At 36.6% G+C, this 13,442-nt stretch overlaps 1 protein-coding gene across 1 annotated transcript in view; it reads right to left on the reverse strand.

Moving 5' to 3' along the window:
- Nucleotides 1-1,030: 1,030 nt before the first annotated feature.
- Nucleotides 1,031-13,442, reverse strand: part of LOC113510628 (protein groucho) — a 69,686-nt gene continuing 57,274 nt past the window's right edge. Inside the window, exons 8-16 of the mRNA XM_026894093.3 lie at nt 8,596-8,697; nt 8,352-8,473; nt 6,708-7,001; nt 5,446-5,692; nt 4,897-5,076; nt 4,344-4,504; nt 3,467-3,549; nt 2,108-2,307; nt 1,031-1,440 (exon numbers count right to left, since the gene is read on the reverse strand). Coding sequence (XP_026749894.1) covers nt 1,333-1,440; nt 2,108-2,307; nt 3,467-3,549; nt 4,344-4,504; nt 4,897-5,076; nt 5,446-5,692; nt 6,708-7,001; nt 8,352-8,473; nt 8,596-8,697 — 1,497 coding nt within the window. The 3' untranslated portion in view covers nt 1,031-1,332. The remainder of the gene's footprint in view (nt 1,441-2,107; nt 2,308-3,466; nt 3,550-4,343; nt 4,505-4,896; nt 5,077-5,445; nt 5,693-6,707; nt 7,002-8,351; nt 8,474-8,595; nt 8,698-13,442) is intronic.

Below are 13,442 nucleotides of genomic sequence, written 5' to 3' on the forward strand. Positions count from 1 at the left end.
GTCGCCGGAGTGATGTATGATTTTGCGTAGTATATGATATTTCATTTGTTACATGTGAAATATTCCAACTCTAATACTATGACATCTGTCTGATAGTAAGCATAAGTTTTAACATTAGCATTTTATGGATTAAATTTTATTATTAACTATAATAATAATAATGGACGATAAAGTTGATTATATCAATGTACCTTTACAACACGCTAGGAACAAAATAAGAATGAAAGAAGATGAATAGAAAGGAAAAATAATAAAACATATAACTTTATTTATATTTTCGCAGAGGGAGACTTTGTACAAAAGTCGATTGCTTGGGTACCTCTGTCCCATTCGTGTTTCAACCGTGAAGCAGTTGTGTTTGCATGGCTGTGTTTCGGTTTGAAGGGTGGGATATGGCGTGAATTTACTGGGTACAGAGGAATAACACCTTAGTCCTCAGGAATGGCAACGCATGGGGGATATCATGGGCGAAACAGTATACTCTGTTATGTCCATGGTACTGCTCATGTCTATAGGCGACGGTTACCACTTTCCATCAGGTGGGCCGTCAGCTTGTTTGCCATTCTAAGTTTTATAAAAAAAAAAAAAAAAAATCCGGGCAAATGCTGGCTCCTTCCAGGAGCCAAACAAAAAAAAATGTACCTTTATGTCAATATTTTTATAACGATTTTTCTTTTTTTTTATATATAAAGAAGATAAGATTAAGGAAGTAAAACTTTTAGTAATTAAAATATCAGGTTCTTTACAGAAACTATCGCCATAATTTATTAATGATTTCGTCACGATGGATCAATTGACCTGACTTCATCTTCATCTATCATCATTCACTACTACCCCGCCAGCGTCTTTCAATAGCGCAGACGCCTAGACGGTATAACCATTCAAATTTCATTTCATAAAAAGTTTCTTTTTTTCTTTACATTTAAAAGTTTCCATTTGTCGATGCAACTAATTCATGCATCTTCTTCCAGCCAGCTCTATCTCAGGCCATAAAAAAGTTAAGGAAATAAAATAATTAAAACATACAAAATAGATTGCGCATATCTTTTCTTTAATACGAGCATTTTACAACAATATTGAAACGAAATCGTCATTTTGAGATCTGCTGCCAACATACACTACGGGCGCTCAACAAATAAACATAAAACCGCGCACACTAATCTATATAAACAAGTCGCATAAGTACATACAGGCTTCCCAATATAATATAATCTATACATACACTAAAGCTATATCACCACTTGCAACTCTATGTTCGCGGAACGTCACTCACTAGTATAAAATCACTGGGTTTCTATTTTGTTCGTTTGTTTGTATGTTTGTTTGTTTACACTAATAAATCACTTCGTAGACTGTGGCCTTTTTGTCGCCGGAGCCCGTCACAATGTATTTGTCGTCTGATGAAATGTCGCAGCTGAGTACTGATGAAGATTCTTTTGACTGTAAACGAGAAATGACACAATAAATATTTAAAATATTTATTAATTAAAATAGTCAGACCAAGAGATAAGAGACAAAAAGATATCTCGTATTTAAGATAATTCCAAAAAAGAAGTAGTTCTGAATTCGATTGTATTTTGTTAAACATGGTTACTCATAGATATTCAGTTTTGTATACTCCGAGCTATATGTTTCACCAAAATACTGGTATGCAAAATTTATTAAAATACTATAACCTAGTCATTTTATACATAATACAGGCGTGTCAAAAATAAATAATTATCATTTGTGTAAATTAAATATCCATTATTAATATTATTATTTAGACCGTTAAGATAAAATACTTAATTAATATTAATGCAATAAAGAAATATATATTGCGATTGACAAAACCTTACATTTACATACTACTTCAATATCTTGGTTTAGATACACAAGTCCATGTAAAATTTTTTGGAATCGTGTAGTTCTAGGGAAGTCGATTTCGAATTTCGAGTCAGAACGTTGTTTATCGTGTAACTTGGGGTGTACACAAAATGTTACGGCTCATTACACGGAGGGAGGTTCAACAATCTTTAAAAATTACGTTACGTGACACTTGAACGTCCCCTCAGGGTAGTATAGTCGTCAGTATACATATTTATTCACAGTAGAGAATATTATTTACCTGGAATATACTAGCGCCGTAGGGCGTGCGCCAGGCGTTGAGCAGGTTGTCCTTCCCCGTGGAGACGAACCATTTGCCACAGGAGGCGAACCGGAGTGACAGCACGCACGACTCATGTAAGTGCAACTGGTACTTGTCCGGCTTCACCGCATGCAGTACCTCCACATTACTGTTTTCCATGCCCACTGCTAACCACTCGCCTACAAAACAATACCTTCGTTAGTGGTATTTTTTTAATGAAATAGTAGCCCCGCCTTCTTTCTCAGTATATGTTGGCAGGGCACCAGTGATAGATGATAGTCGTGGATAAAGTTAGGTTGGATCACCTGAGGAATTCCCTACAAATTAGGGGGAGAAGCGATGCTTAGAAATGGGGATTAACAACCCCATTGCTAGTAATAAACCCTATCAGGTTGACCTCCTCCTGGAAACCATTGGGATAAATTTATTGCTGAATTTGTCACGATGGGTGAACTAACCTACTTCATTTTCACATATCAACCCTCACTGATGCCCTGCCCGTATACACCGATAGCGCAGGCGGGGTTACCATTCCATTACCATGCCTTAAAAAACATCGTCATTGATCATGTGGAAGTAGGTGTAAATCCAACATTGTTATTTTTATTTGTAACTTTTTATCTAATATATAAAATTCTAGTGTCCTGGTGTTTGTTAGCAAACTCCTCCGAAACGACTTTATCGATTTTTAGGAAATTTTGTGTGCATATTGGGTAGCTCTGAGAATCGGCCAACATCTATTTTTCATACCCCTCAATGATAGGGGTTACCCACCTCTAAATATTTTATTTTTATTTTTTTATCAATTTTTTTTATTTTTATTTTATTATGATTTAGCACTGAAAAATACATACAAATTCAAATTTTTATGCTTTTACGATCAATCCCTGTTGTTTAATCGCAATTTTTATATGCCGCAATAGGGTTGCAAGATGACAATCGAATATAATAATTGTAGTACGATATATTTTCATGTATAGTTCTAGAAATAATGTATATGGTAAAACAACGTTTACCAAGTCAGCTAGTATATCTATATTTGTAATATACAATGCTAATACATATAAACATAAACGTACATAAAAAATAAATATTAAATATATGCATATTAAATAAATGAGGACACAATGATAACCTTGTAATTAATAATAGTAGTAATGAACAAGTGATTTAAGTCTGTCAAGACATTTATAAATAATTTAAAAAATAGTGGGTCAACATCGCGTTTATAATTTATAATTAATACAATATTCTCTATATCTAATCTAGATGATTAGATAGAATAATTATGTTAAGTAATGTAAAATTTATAAAACCAATATTCAATTATTCACTCACCAGTAGGACAGTAGCCCAGTGAGAATATTTGAGAACTGAAGTCGTGTTGCTGTAACTGTCTGCCTTCCCTTAAATCCCATGACCTGTAAATTTAAAAGATTGCATTAAAATTAAAGTGCTTTTTAATTACAATTAACTAATAATTATTAGTTCTTTTCGTATGGTGTTGAAGTAAGAGAGTAATTACAATGGGCTCTTTTATAATTTATTGCAGTACAATAAGCATGAGATAATTTCAACATCATAATATAATTGGAATGCAAAATACATGCAATGAACACAGATTCTTTAAATTTGTTAATAGTGCATTTATCAATTTTTTTAATTTCTTTGTATTGCTCTCGGATCTTTGACACAATACGTGTAGTCTAAAAAGGATATGACGTAGTTTAACAAATATTAGATTTGCAGCTGTCTTAAATGTGAATAAGACTGTTTAATGACTATAGATATGGCGAGTTTGCATTCCGATACTTTCAAACACTGGTTATGGGTATTTCCTCACAAGAGTGCTTTGTTTTTTTTAATCACCTCTTACGATCTGCTGGGTATGAAAGGAAGTTATAACAAAAATACAAATTTTTATTTAATCTCTATCACCGAAAATGATTTGAGTTTATAAAATATAAATATAACAGTCGCTTTGTGGAATCACTCCACGTTCCTTGTTATGCAATTTTTTTCTTATTATAATAAGAAAAAAACATTATTATTTGCATGTAAATCAGTATTTAAAATATCTGTGTTATGTTAGAATATTACCTAGCCATAGAAATTTTATTAAAGTCCGTTCAGCCGTTAAGCGTTATGGAGTTATAACATTACAAACATCTTTATGATCTTTCACATTTATAATGTTAGTAAGATAGTAGCTTACCGCACAGTGTTGTCGAGTCCACCGGTCCATAACTTGGTACCGTCAGCGGAGATGTCGATGCAGGAGGCGCCGTCCGTGTGGCCTTGGAACTGGCGCACCAGCGTCTGATTGTGAAGGTCCCACACAGCTATGTTCCCATCTGAACAACAACTGAAGCACACCTGCAACGAATACAACCAAACGTTAAACCAAATGCGCCAAACGAGAGATATTGTTTCCATTTAATTATTTCTTTCTATGTTATCAATTAATTAAGCATAATGTGACAAAACAAATACTTTTTTTGAAAGAATGAAAATGAAATAGTAAGCTCGCCTGTGTTATCGGTATACACTAGCGGGGTATTAATGTATGGTGATGGTTTCCAAGGTATTAATACGATTCTAGGGGCGAATTGCGTATAGGTTGACCTGACAGGGCATTTTATCAGCAATGAAGATTACCCTTGCCTTTACTAACAATCCCTTCCCTGCCTTATTTATACCGATAGATTCCATCGATATTTTTTTTCGGGAGTTGGTGACAAGTAATATATACTAAAAAAATTATTCACCTTAGAGTCGGGACTAATAGCAAGTGCATAGCAGGCTGGCGCGGAGGACGTCAGTTCTGCCTTGATGCGCGGCGTCGGCGACGCGAGGTCCCAAATAGAGAGGTTGGATGCTTCACCGCCGACGATCAACGTACGACCATCCGGCAACAACTTTACCGATCTTATGTAGTTGTCTCTTTGCTGCAATTAAAATATTATATAGAATAAATATGATTGTAATTCTTAATGAGGGGGTTAGAAAAAGTCTATAACTGTTGTTGATGAACGAGCTTATATCTTTAGATTAAGCTTTGTTAGTTAATTGTTATCAGTGACATAGAAACCAAAACAATATTTTTTATAATTTTTCTGTCTATATGTTTGCTCCGGCATCAATCTTAGATGCGACTTTCACAATTGTTTTCGAATTTCGAACTTAAAATATGGTATATATTTAAGTTAAAAAGTGGTCTATTGAATTGGTTTTCCTACTTCCATAATCCACGCGTACAAAAGCTAATATAAAGTATAAAAATTAGTCGTGTAAACCAGAGACAGTTACCCACTCACCAAACAATCCAGTTGGCTGACGGGCGCTTTACTGGGTTGGCTGATGTCCCATACTTTGACGCAGCCCTTGCCGCCCGTATACACGTATTTGGTGGGTGACGATACGGTAACCGCGCATACCACCTCACCGTGGGCCAGTGCGGATACTTGTCGTGCGTGTCGAGGTATCCCGGGGCCCATCAGAGCATCCGGGGGGAAAGGTACCGGTTGCATTTGACCCTCAGCCGATACATGGAATGAGTATGCCCTGGAACATTTAACAAATAACTTAAGCCATCTCTCTAAAGCGTTATTTGGCAGCTTTTACCCGCGACTTTATCTGCGTGACAGGGATAAAAAGTAGTTTATGTTCTTTTCCATCCGCTATACTGGTATACCAGATTTGATAGCGATTAATCAATCATTTAAGGCGCCAAGAGAAGACAAATAAACTCACTATATAATTTTATTATTAGTAACATATAGATAAGGATTCATTTTGGGTTCGGACGAATTGGTCAGCAATGAAATGCAGACATTTAGATACCAGTTAATTGAAAAAGCAACGCGATAATGTCCAAAAATAAATTTATACGAGTACATGAGAAAATATGTATTATGCAGTTTATATTAGTTATATGGTAGGTATAATTTAAGTATACAATATTGTATCCATATATGTGTATTAAAACCTCAACTAATTATCATGAAATTTGACACACATGTAGTATTTGATATTATTAACAACAAAGGTTAAACTGATTATATCTAGTTTATAAGGAGAAAGTCGCAGGTACGTCTAGAAAATAAAGTTTTTTTATCTCAAGGAATTTTGTGGGAAGATAGATAAAGCCAAGGTACGCAGAACGATATATGTATGTGTGTACTTACAGATATAAAAGATTTTACAACGTCTATATAATTTTTATGAGTCGTAACGATATGTAAATTATTTATGTACATAGATAATAGACATTGTAAAGTACAATAAGTATGTTATCCGCTACGAAGATAATAGAGGTAATGAGAAATAATTCATGTTAGTATGAATATTTTAAAATATGAATTGTCTTAAATAGGCATAGTAAATTAAGTTTTTTTTAGTTGTGGAAACATAACTAAAGTTCACACTTATGTGCCGAGGGCAATGAAGTGTAGGTACTTTGATATGTCGGTGGTACTATTCATGTCGATAAGAGACAATTACCGCTATTTATGAAGTAGACCGTCAGCTAGTTTGTTATTCTAAATTTCATAAAAAAGATTAGGAAAACAGAACTTACGGTTTGCCACCAGGTATTGGCGCAAGCGCAGCTGGGCCAATAGGTGGTCGTAGCGGTTCATATGCGAGAGCCGCGCGCGCGGAGTATCCAGCCAGGCCGTATGCGTCGTGCGCTCCGTTGCCCAAATATGGATACTGGAGTGAAGGAGGCTTCACCGCGGCCTTCAGGGGTGCCCCAGCTGCACCGGCTCCGCTCGCTCCCGACGTCGGCGTTACCGGCTTCGAGATCGGCGTACTAGGCTTCTCGTCCAACTTCTTCGCTGACGGCGTTGATGCATTGCTAGAGGTACCCGATCTGGAATTTCGGAATAATCATTATTAAATTTATTGTTCAACTAGATTGTTATATTTATAGGATTATAACTTCCATGAATTTATTATGCTAGTGACTTACTTTTTATATCAGTGAAAAGTTTTACAATAATTTATACTTAGTCTAGGAGTAAGTTTGAGAGATCCCTTATCGTGTCGACCTGATATTTTTTATATTAATATTATAAAAATTTTTAACTATCTTAATTAAAATTATTAAAATTATTTATAATAAATAAAGATTTTATTTTAAAAAATCCTCTAACGAAGATATTTCATACGTATATGCATATACATAAATAGGTTACAGGTTTAAGAAATCTCGTAATAAAAAAAACTAACAAATAAAACTTGAAAATGTGTTCTCTTAAAAGCTTATGCACGCAATTTGTTGATTTTAGTACAATATAATCAGTTATCCACGATGGCGTTTCTAATCTTATTGTCTTTAATAGGACTACACTAAATCTTCGACTGGGGCTCTGAACGCTCTAATTGATTTAGTGTGGGGGCGGATTAACTTTCTGCAAGTCTTGTGTCGTACGCTGACCTTCTAAGTAGCATGTTCTGTAGGTGTAGCAATATGATTATAAGGCTTCTATTAAAAGGAGATACGGTGCGCTTGGGCTTGGCGACAAACCACTGTAATTTAATTTGCTGACAAGTGTAAAAATTTACTTATTAGAATTGCACATATTAAGGTTGTGTTATATTTAATTTACAGTATATCGAGCCTATTTCATTATTTATCTAAGACCTTTAGTTTTGTTAATTGTTCAAATATTGGTAATAATCGTCTCGATATAGAAGATTCTCAGGATTCTAAATAGTTTGTGTTACATAAATAGAATAAGATTTATGTTGTATTGTACTTTAGTTAGCACAGTCTCTGACTCAATTAACCTTAATACTGAACCGTACCACTGTCCCACTCAACCCTTGAATTTATGCAATTGCAGTTTACATTTACATAAATGAGTAGATTTGAGTATTTTTTATACAAAAGACATTTATATATTATACATTTTTTATACAGACAAGCTGACGGCTCACCTGATGGATAGTTGTAACCATTGCCTATAGACCTAAACAGTACCATGAACATAACAGATTTCATGTGAAGTAGTTAATTTCAGTAATTACAAAAAGAAAAATTAAAACATAATTTAATGACCCAAAATGTAACAAATAAAATGTTAAAATTTTAATCCCCTATAGGATATAAGCGAGTAGACATCAAAAAATAATTTTACGCAGAGCACATTTTAAGGATCCAATGGGTTAGAATCGGTTTGCGACTTCGTTTAACTATTTTCTGTTTATATGTATGTACCTTGGGCTATGTGGCGGATGTTCTTTTTTAGGTTGTAATTTGTCTAGTCCATTTTCTCTAGGTGAAGGTGCTCCGTTGTGCGGTGACGTAGGCTCTTCACTGGCGTCATCCACCACTAATTCCTGAAGAATGTTCATATATTGATTAATATTCTGATAATTAATTATTTTGTATTACATATAATTTATATTAAATATATAAATAATTTAATTGGTATATGATTAAATATACTATGTCAACTTACATGGCCCATATCTTTTTCTTCTTTCTTGAGTTTCTTGTGGTCAGGTTCTGCTGGACTTCGCGTCCTATATTTTTCTCTTTCACCCGGTGATATGGAATTCCTCTGTAACAACAAAGCGGAATTCATTTATAAAATAATACCGGCGGTACTGGTTTTGTTTGTTCAGTAAATACGAGTTAGTAAACATAATCAAAACGTTTACGGCCGGGCTTACGTACCTATAGCAATCAATCGATCATTGGTCGCAAATAAATCGGCACGCAGCGAGGCGAGTGCTACAGTCAATATCAATATCAAAACACGCTGAGGCAGAACAAACTGACCGCATGATTAGCTCCGGGAGTGGTCATCGCCCCCTCGCAACTGTCCGAGTCGAACTGGGGAGGGGGAGGGCGGACAGGAACCGCAAAATTTGGATGAGCGCGCAAATACGGACTAATGAAATAATCATATACGTGACGAACGACCGCCACGCTCACTGATTTAGTTCATGTGACGTTTCCATATACATAATGTAGGTTTTGAGTGCTCGGATTATCAATATTCGATTGAATGGTTGCGGCGAGTTTTGTTAGACAGATGCCATTTCAAGTGTACACACGCAAACGTTGTGGCCATTCGTGCGGAAAGGCTTTCGCTTCCCGAAAGATTCAATATGGGTATATTGCGCGACTTTTTATATATCTCAGATATCACATTCCAGATACTTCCATAAAAACCGTAGAATGGTATGACATTAAGAATTATACTAGTTTCCTTACAAACATAATTGTTGTTGAATTAGAAACGTTTGGATTCTAATTCTCCTCGGAGATCGTAGTAAGCCTCGCTGCTTGTGGGTGTAACGGGGTATAATTTTACGAGGCACTAAGTTAGAAGCGAGTGGCAAGCGGCTGTTAATTTGCTCTCCACGCCGCCAACCTGTCGCCGCCCGCTGTGACTTACTGCCCACCCGCCTCGGACCAAGACAATAACACTATACATTGCGATTCACATCTATTTATCGCTACTCGAAATACGATACGGCTAACATCAAATAGATTCAGTTCTATTTAATGGCTCACAAGAGTGCGAACGTTCTATTTTCACGTACAAAGAGCTCCATTTTTACGACGAAGAAATTAGATAATAAAATTGGGACGAGTGTATAGTCTGTAAGATAAACTGGACGACGCAGCTTATTGCGGCGGTGTTATTGGATATTTGATAGGCGAGATGTAACCAATAAAGTTTTATTATTGGCGCAAGTCGCGTGGAAGGGAACATAAAGCGGTGTCCACATGGGCACACGGGCCTTATATATGTGTGTAGGTATGTACTAGTGGGGGTCGAGTCGATCTTGTATTCGAAGGCCTAATTTTACGATCGCCCGATCTCCACCGAGTTGAATATCGAATTTCAAGTGCTATTTCGAGAGACCCACAGTGCCAGACGTAATGTGACATGCCGGATTCGATTGGATGGATTTTATGATACCTATACGTGTCATTCATTCGGGGTAGAATATTTGTGGTTAATCGTCAATTTAATAGATGGAAAATGGGGTTGGATGCTGCTGATAGTGAGTTAAGTTGTTATAATTAGGGGCTTATTACATTACATATATGTAGAATCATGTGAATATTTTACTACTAAACTATACTTTTTTACTAGATTTATTATATTCTAAAATTAATATAATGGATTGTAGATCGATCAGTAATATAATAAGTTGTATTAATATACATCCAAATAAATGTATTGGATATTGTAATAAAGTCTAGAATTGAAGAAAACCTATTTTAAAAGCTATTTTACAACTTTTAATAATTAAGTAAAATAACTAAATTAGAGATTTAAAAAAATGTTATCTAGTTTTTGTTTGAACATCTATTTGCTTAGATAAGTTAAAAATTAAAGTAACAACAATTAGGTAGGTGGGTACGTATATCCCCTTTATTTAATCTCGAAGCAAGTTATTTCGTCCATATATATATATATATATATATATATATATATATATATATAGCATCGTGCTTAAGCACATGCACAATGTAAGTACATACATAATATAAGAGGATTACTGCTCAAATACCCATCCAGTTATATGTATCCAAATAGAAAATACACTATATTGAGTAGTCGCAACCTTTTCCATTTTCAACAGAAAAGCGAACAGAGCTAATCTTTACTTTATCCCATTACGCGGGTCGACCTCAAGAAAAAGGCAATTGAGTCGGGGAAGGGTCGGCCGGGCGGGGAGTGGGTACTCGGTTGCTAAACAAGTACGAGTCAGCTACAAGCTCCGACAACACGACTTATCGGCTACCGTGCTCCATGCGCCTCGCGGAGGTCGCCGCACACGACATGTGTCGCGGCGGAGTGGGGCGGGTCGGGGTCGGGGGGCTTCAGCCTGGTACTGTGACGTAACATATAAAGTGGCAACACACAGGCGCGCTGTTAACGCCGCCCGGGCTTATTGTCTGCGGTCACGCGACGAGCCGTTTAGCCGCGCGCGCCGTGCCGCCGCCCGGTTAACCGGAAGGGGGGCGGTTAACCGGACGCTCGGGGGCGGAAGCGGGGGAAATAGATAAATAGACCGCCCGCCGCTCGGAAATGTACGGATTGAGTTCGGACTATATTTCAGGCATAATAGTTTTGAAAAGTTACGTGATTTACACGCGACGTTTTCGTCTTTTATCGAGACTACCCGCTCTAGACGATTCTGTTTTATGATACTATCATCGAAAAGTTTTATTGCAGACCATTTATTTTTAAGTCCCATTACGTTGTCAATTTATAACTTTGTACGTTTGATGACGCGATAAAACTGGCTCACGTTAAAACTCATTCATAAGAAGAATTATGTAATTTATCGCTATCTGTACAATATATCGGTCCCTAAAAAAAATAAAGATTCGGAAACGAGAATCTGTGTTCGTCGGAAACATGGGCCACAAAAGCGATACAAAAAATTAATCGCCAACGAGCGCGTAAACCGCGGGGCGCTGTGCGACTTTAAAATTAACTTTACCGGTTCATTCGTATACATAAATAATGGAGGAATTTCTGAATACACATTAAACTCCTATAAAGAATACATTAGCATAAATTTATGGTAGCAAGTCGGCGTTTCGAGCGCGTTTTTACGTGACTCGTAAAGTTTATAGTCGCGAGTGGAGGATTGCGTTTACTGCGCTCGCTATCGGTTTATGGCCGACCCCAAATAGCCAAATTGCCTGGTGCTCGTTGTCGAGCTGACGTGCTGGGCCGCAGTACCGTTCTCTCCCCACGGCCCGCGCCTTCCTCGGTGCAGAAAATCTGTTCCTGTCTGAAGTAGTGCCAGAGTGCACCGTTATTATCCCGCTTCGCGTTATAAGCACACTTTGCGGAACTTCGCTGCACACTAGCAAAAACATTTGGAAACTTGCCCGATATTATTGCTCATTACTTCAATGTTTGTTATCTATTGTTAGTGAAGACAAATAGCTATTAAAATAGAGTCTTGAAAGAACTGATTACCCCTTACAAGGGGCAAGTGGGCATCTCAAATATTTTTAAAGTAAAATCTTTTTAATTATTTAAATGTTTTTGTACGTTCTCTTTTAATATAGATATTAGGTTAACGGTATGTATCAGACAACGAAAATGTACACTGACTTTTCCCTTAAAGGGATTTCTTCCAGTTATTTTTTTTTATACAACTTTATGATAAATAATCCCAAACTCTTGTCTCGTATATAATTGAATTTTCTACGGTAATTTATAGTTCTAATTTAAATTTATTTGCATATGATTATGTCATTAGCCTAATTCTACGCAGGTATATTTACATCAAATTAACAGTGAAGTCGGGCAGATGTATCACACAAAGTAAATTCCGTGGAAGCCGTCGATAAGCAATCTCACCCCGCCCCTTGCTTCATTACAGGAGTAATTAGCACAATTAACAGGAGCAGGCGCGAAGGGTGACGGCGCGCCGCACGGGAGGGGCGCAGGGGAACGGGGCACGATCGCTTTCACGCACGCAAACAAATGTCACGTGGCACGGCGCCTTAATTAAAACGATAATTGAGTTGACTTGCGAAACTCATCCGCCATTTCGACATTCCGAGAGAAATTTCACGGAAACTCCCCTCGAAACTACGAAGCCCTTAAGTGTCGACGACTTTAATTTTGTGTTAGCGTCTACTTTGCGGTCTCGAGGCAAATTTTAATACGGTGTACGAAGCCACGCTTTTGTAAAATTACTTAAATAAATTACCCCGAATCGAGTTTCGTCGTCGTACTGAAAGGTAACTCGTTTGGAAAATTGGCACCGAACAAAATATAATATAAAGTTAAAGTCAGTGATAACGAGAGACTTTCATTAGAGAATTTATTCGAGAAATATAGAGTAAGTGTTTCGATTCAATTTTCATCGGTTCGTAGCCGTGTAATATTATTATGATAATAAAATATCTCGGCACGGCACATGACGCGTAGTGACTCATGTTGACAAAGCCCGCTCCTTTAATTGTGATCCCTTCGCTTAAATCAGAGAGGGTGAGCTGTACGGAGGGACTCAATCTCGCACAGGGATTCCTTCGTCTGCAATATGTGCGTCGACACTCCCGCCACGACTTAATACCGGGGATAAACAATTCGTTCCGCTTTAATGAACGATTCATTTTAACGATAGACCCAAAATAATTTATAAAGGTCGCTATACAGAGACAAATTTAAAAGCTGGTCAAGCTCTCAAATTGGTTCTATTATTATTAATATCAAGTGCCAGTCGCTACTTTATATGATACTTATAATACATATATTAATTTGTAACAAATATTTTATAAACTCATTTGAAAACCAAAATACGCCCGTCTTAT

The sequence above is a fragment of the Galleria mellonella genome, unplaced genomic scaffold, assembly GCF_026898425.1.
Source record: "Galleria mellonella isolate WM207_F2 unplaced genomic scaffold, CSIRO_AGI_GalMel_v1 utg32, whole genome shotgun sequence".
Classification (NCBI taxonomy): domain Eukaryota; kingdom Metazoa; phylum Arthropoda; class Insecta; order Lepidoptera; family Pyralidae; genus Galleria; species Galleria mellonella.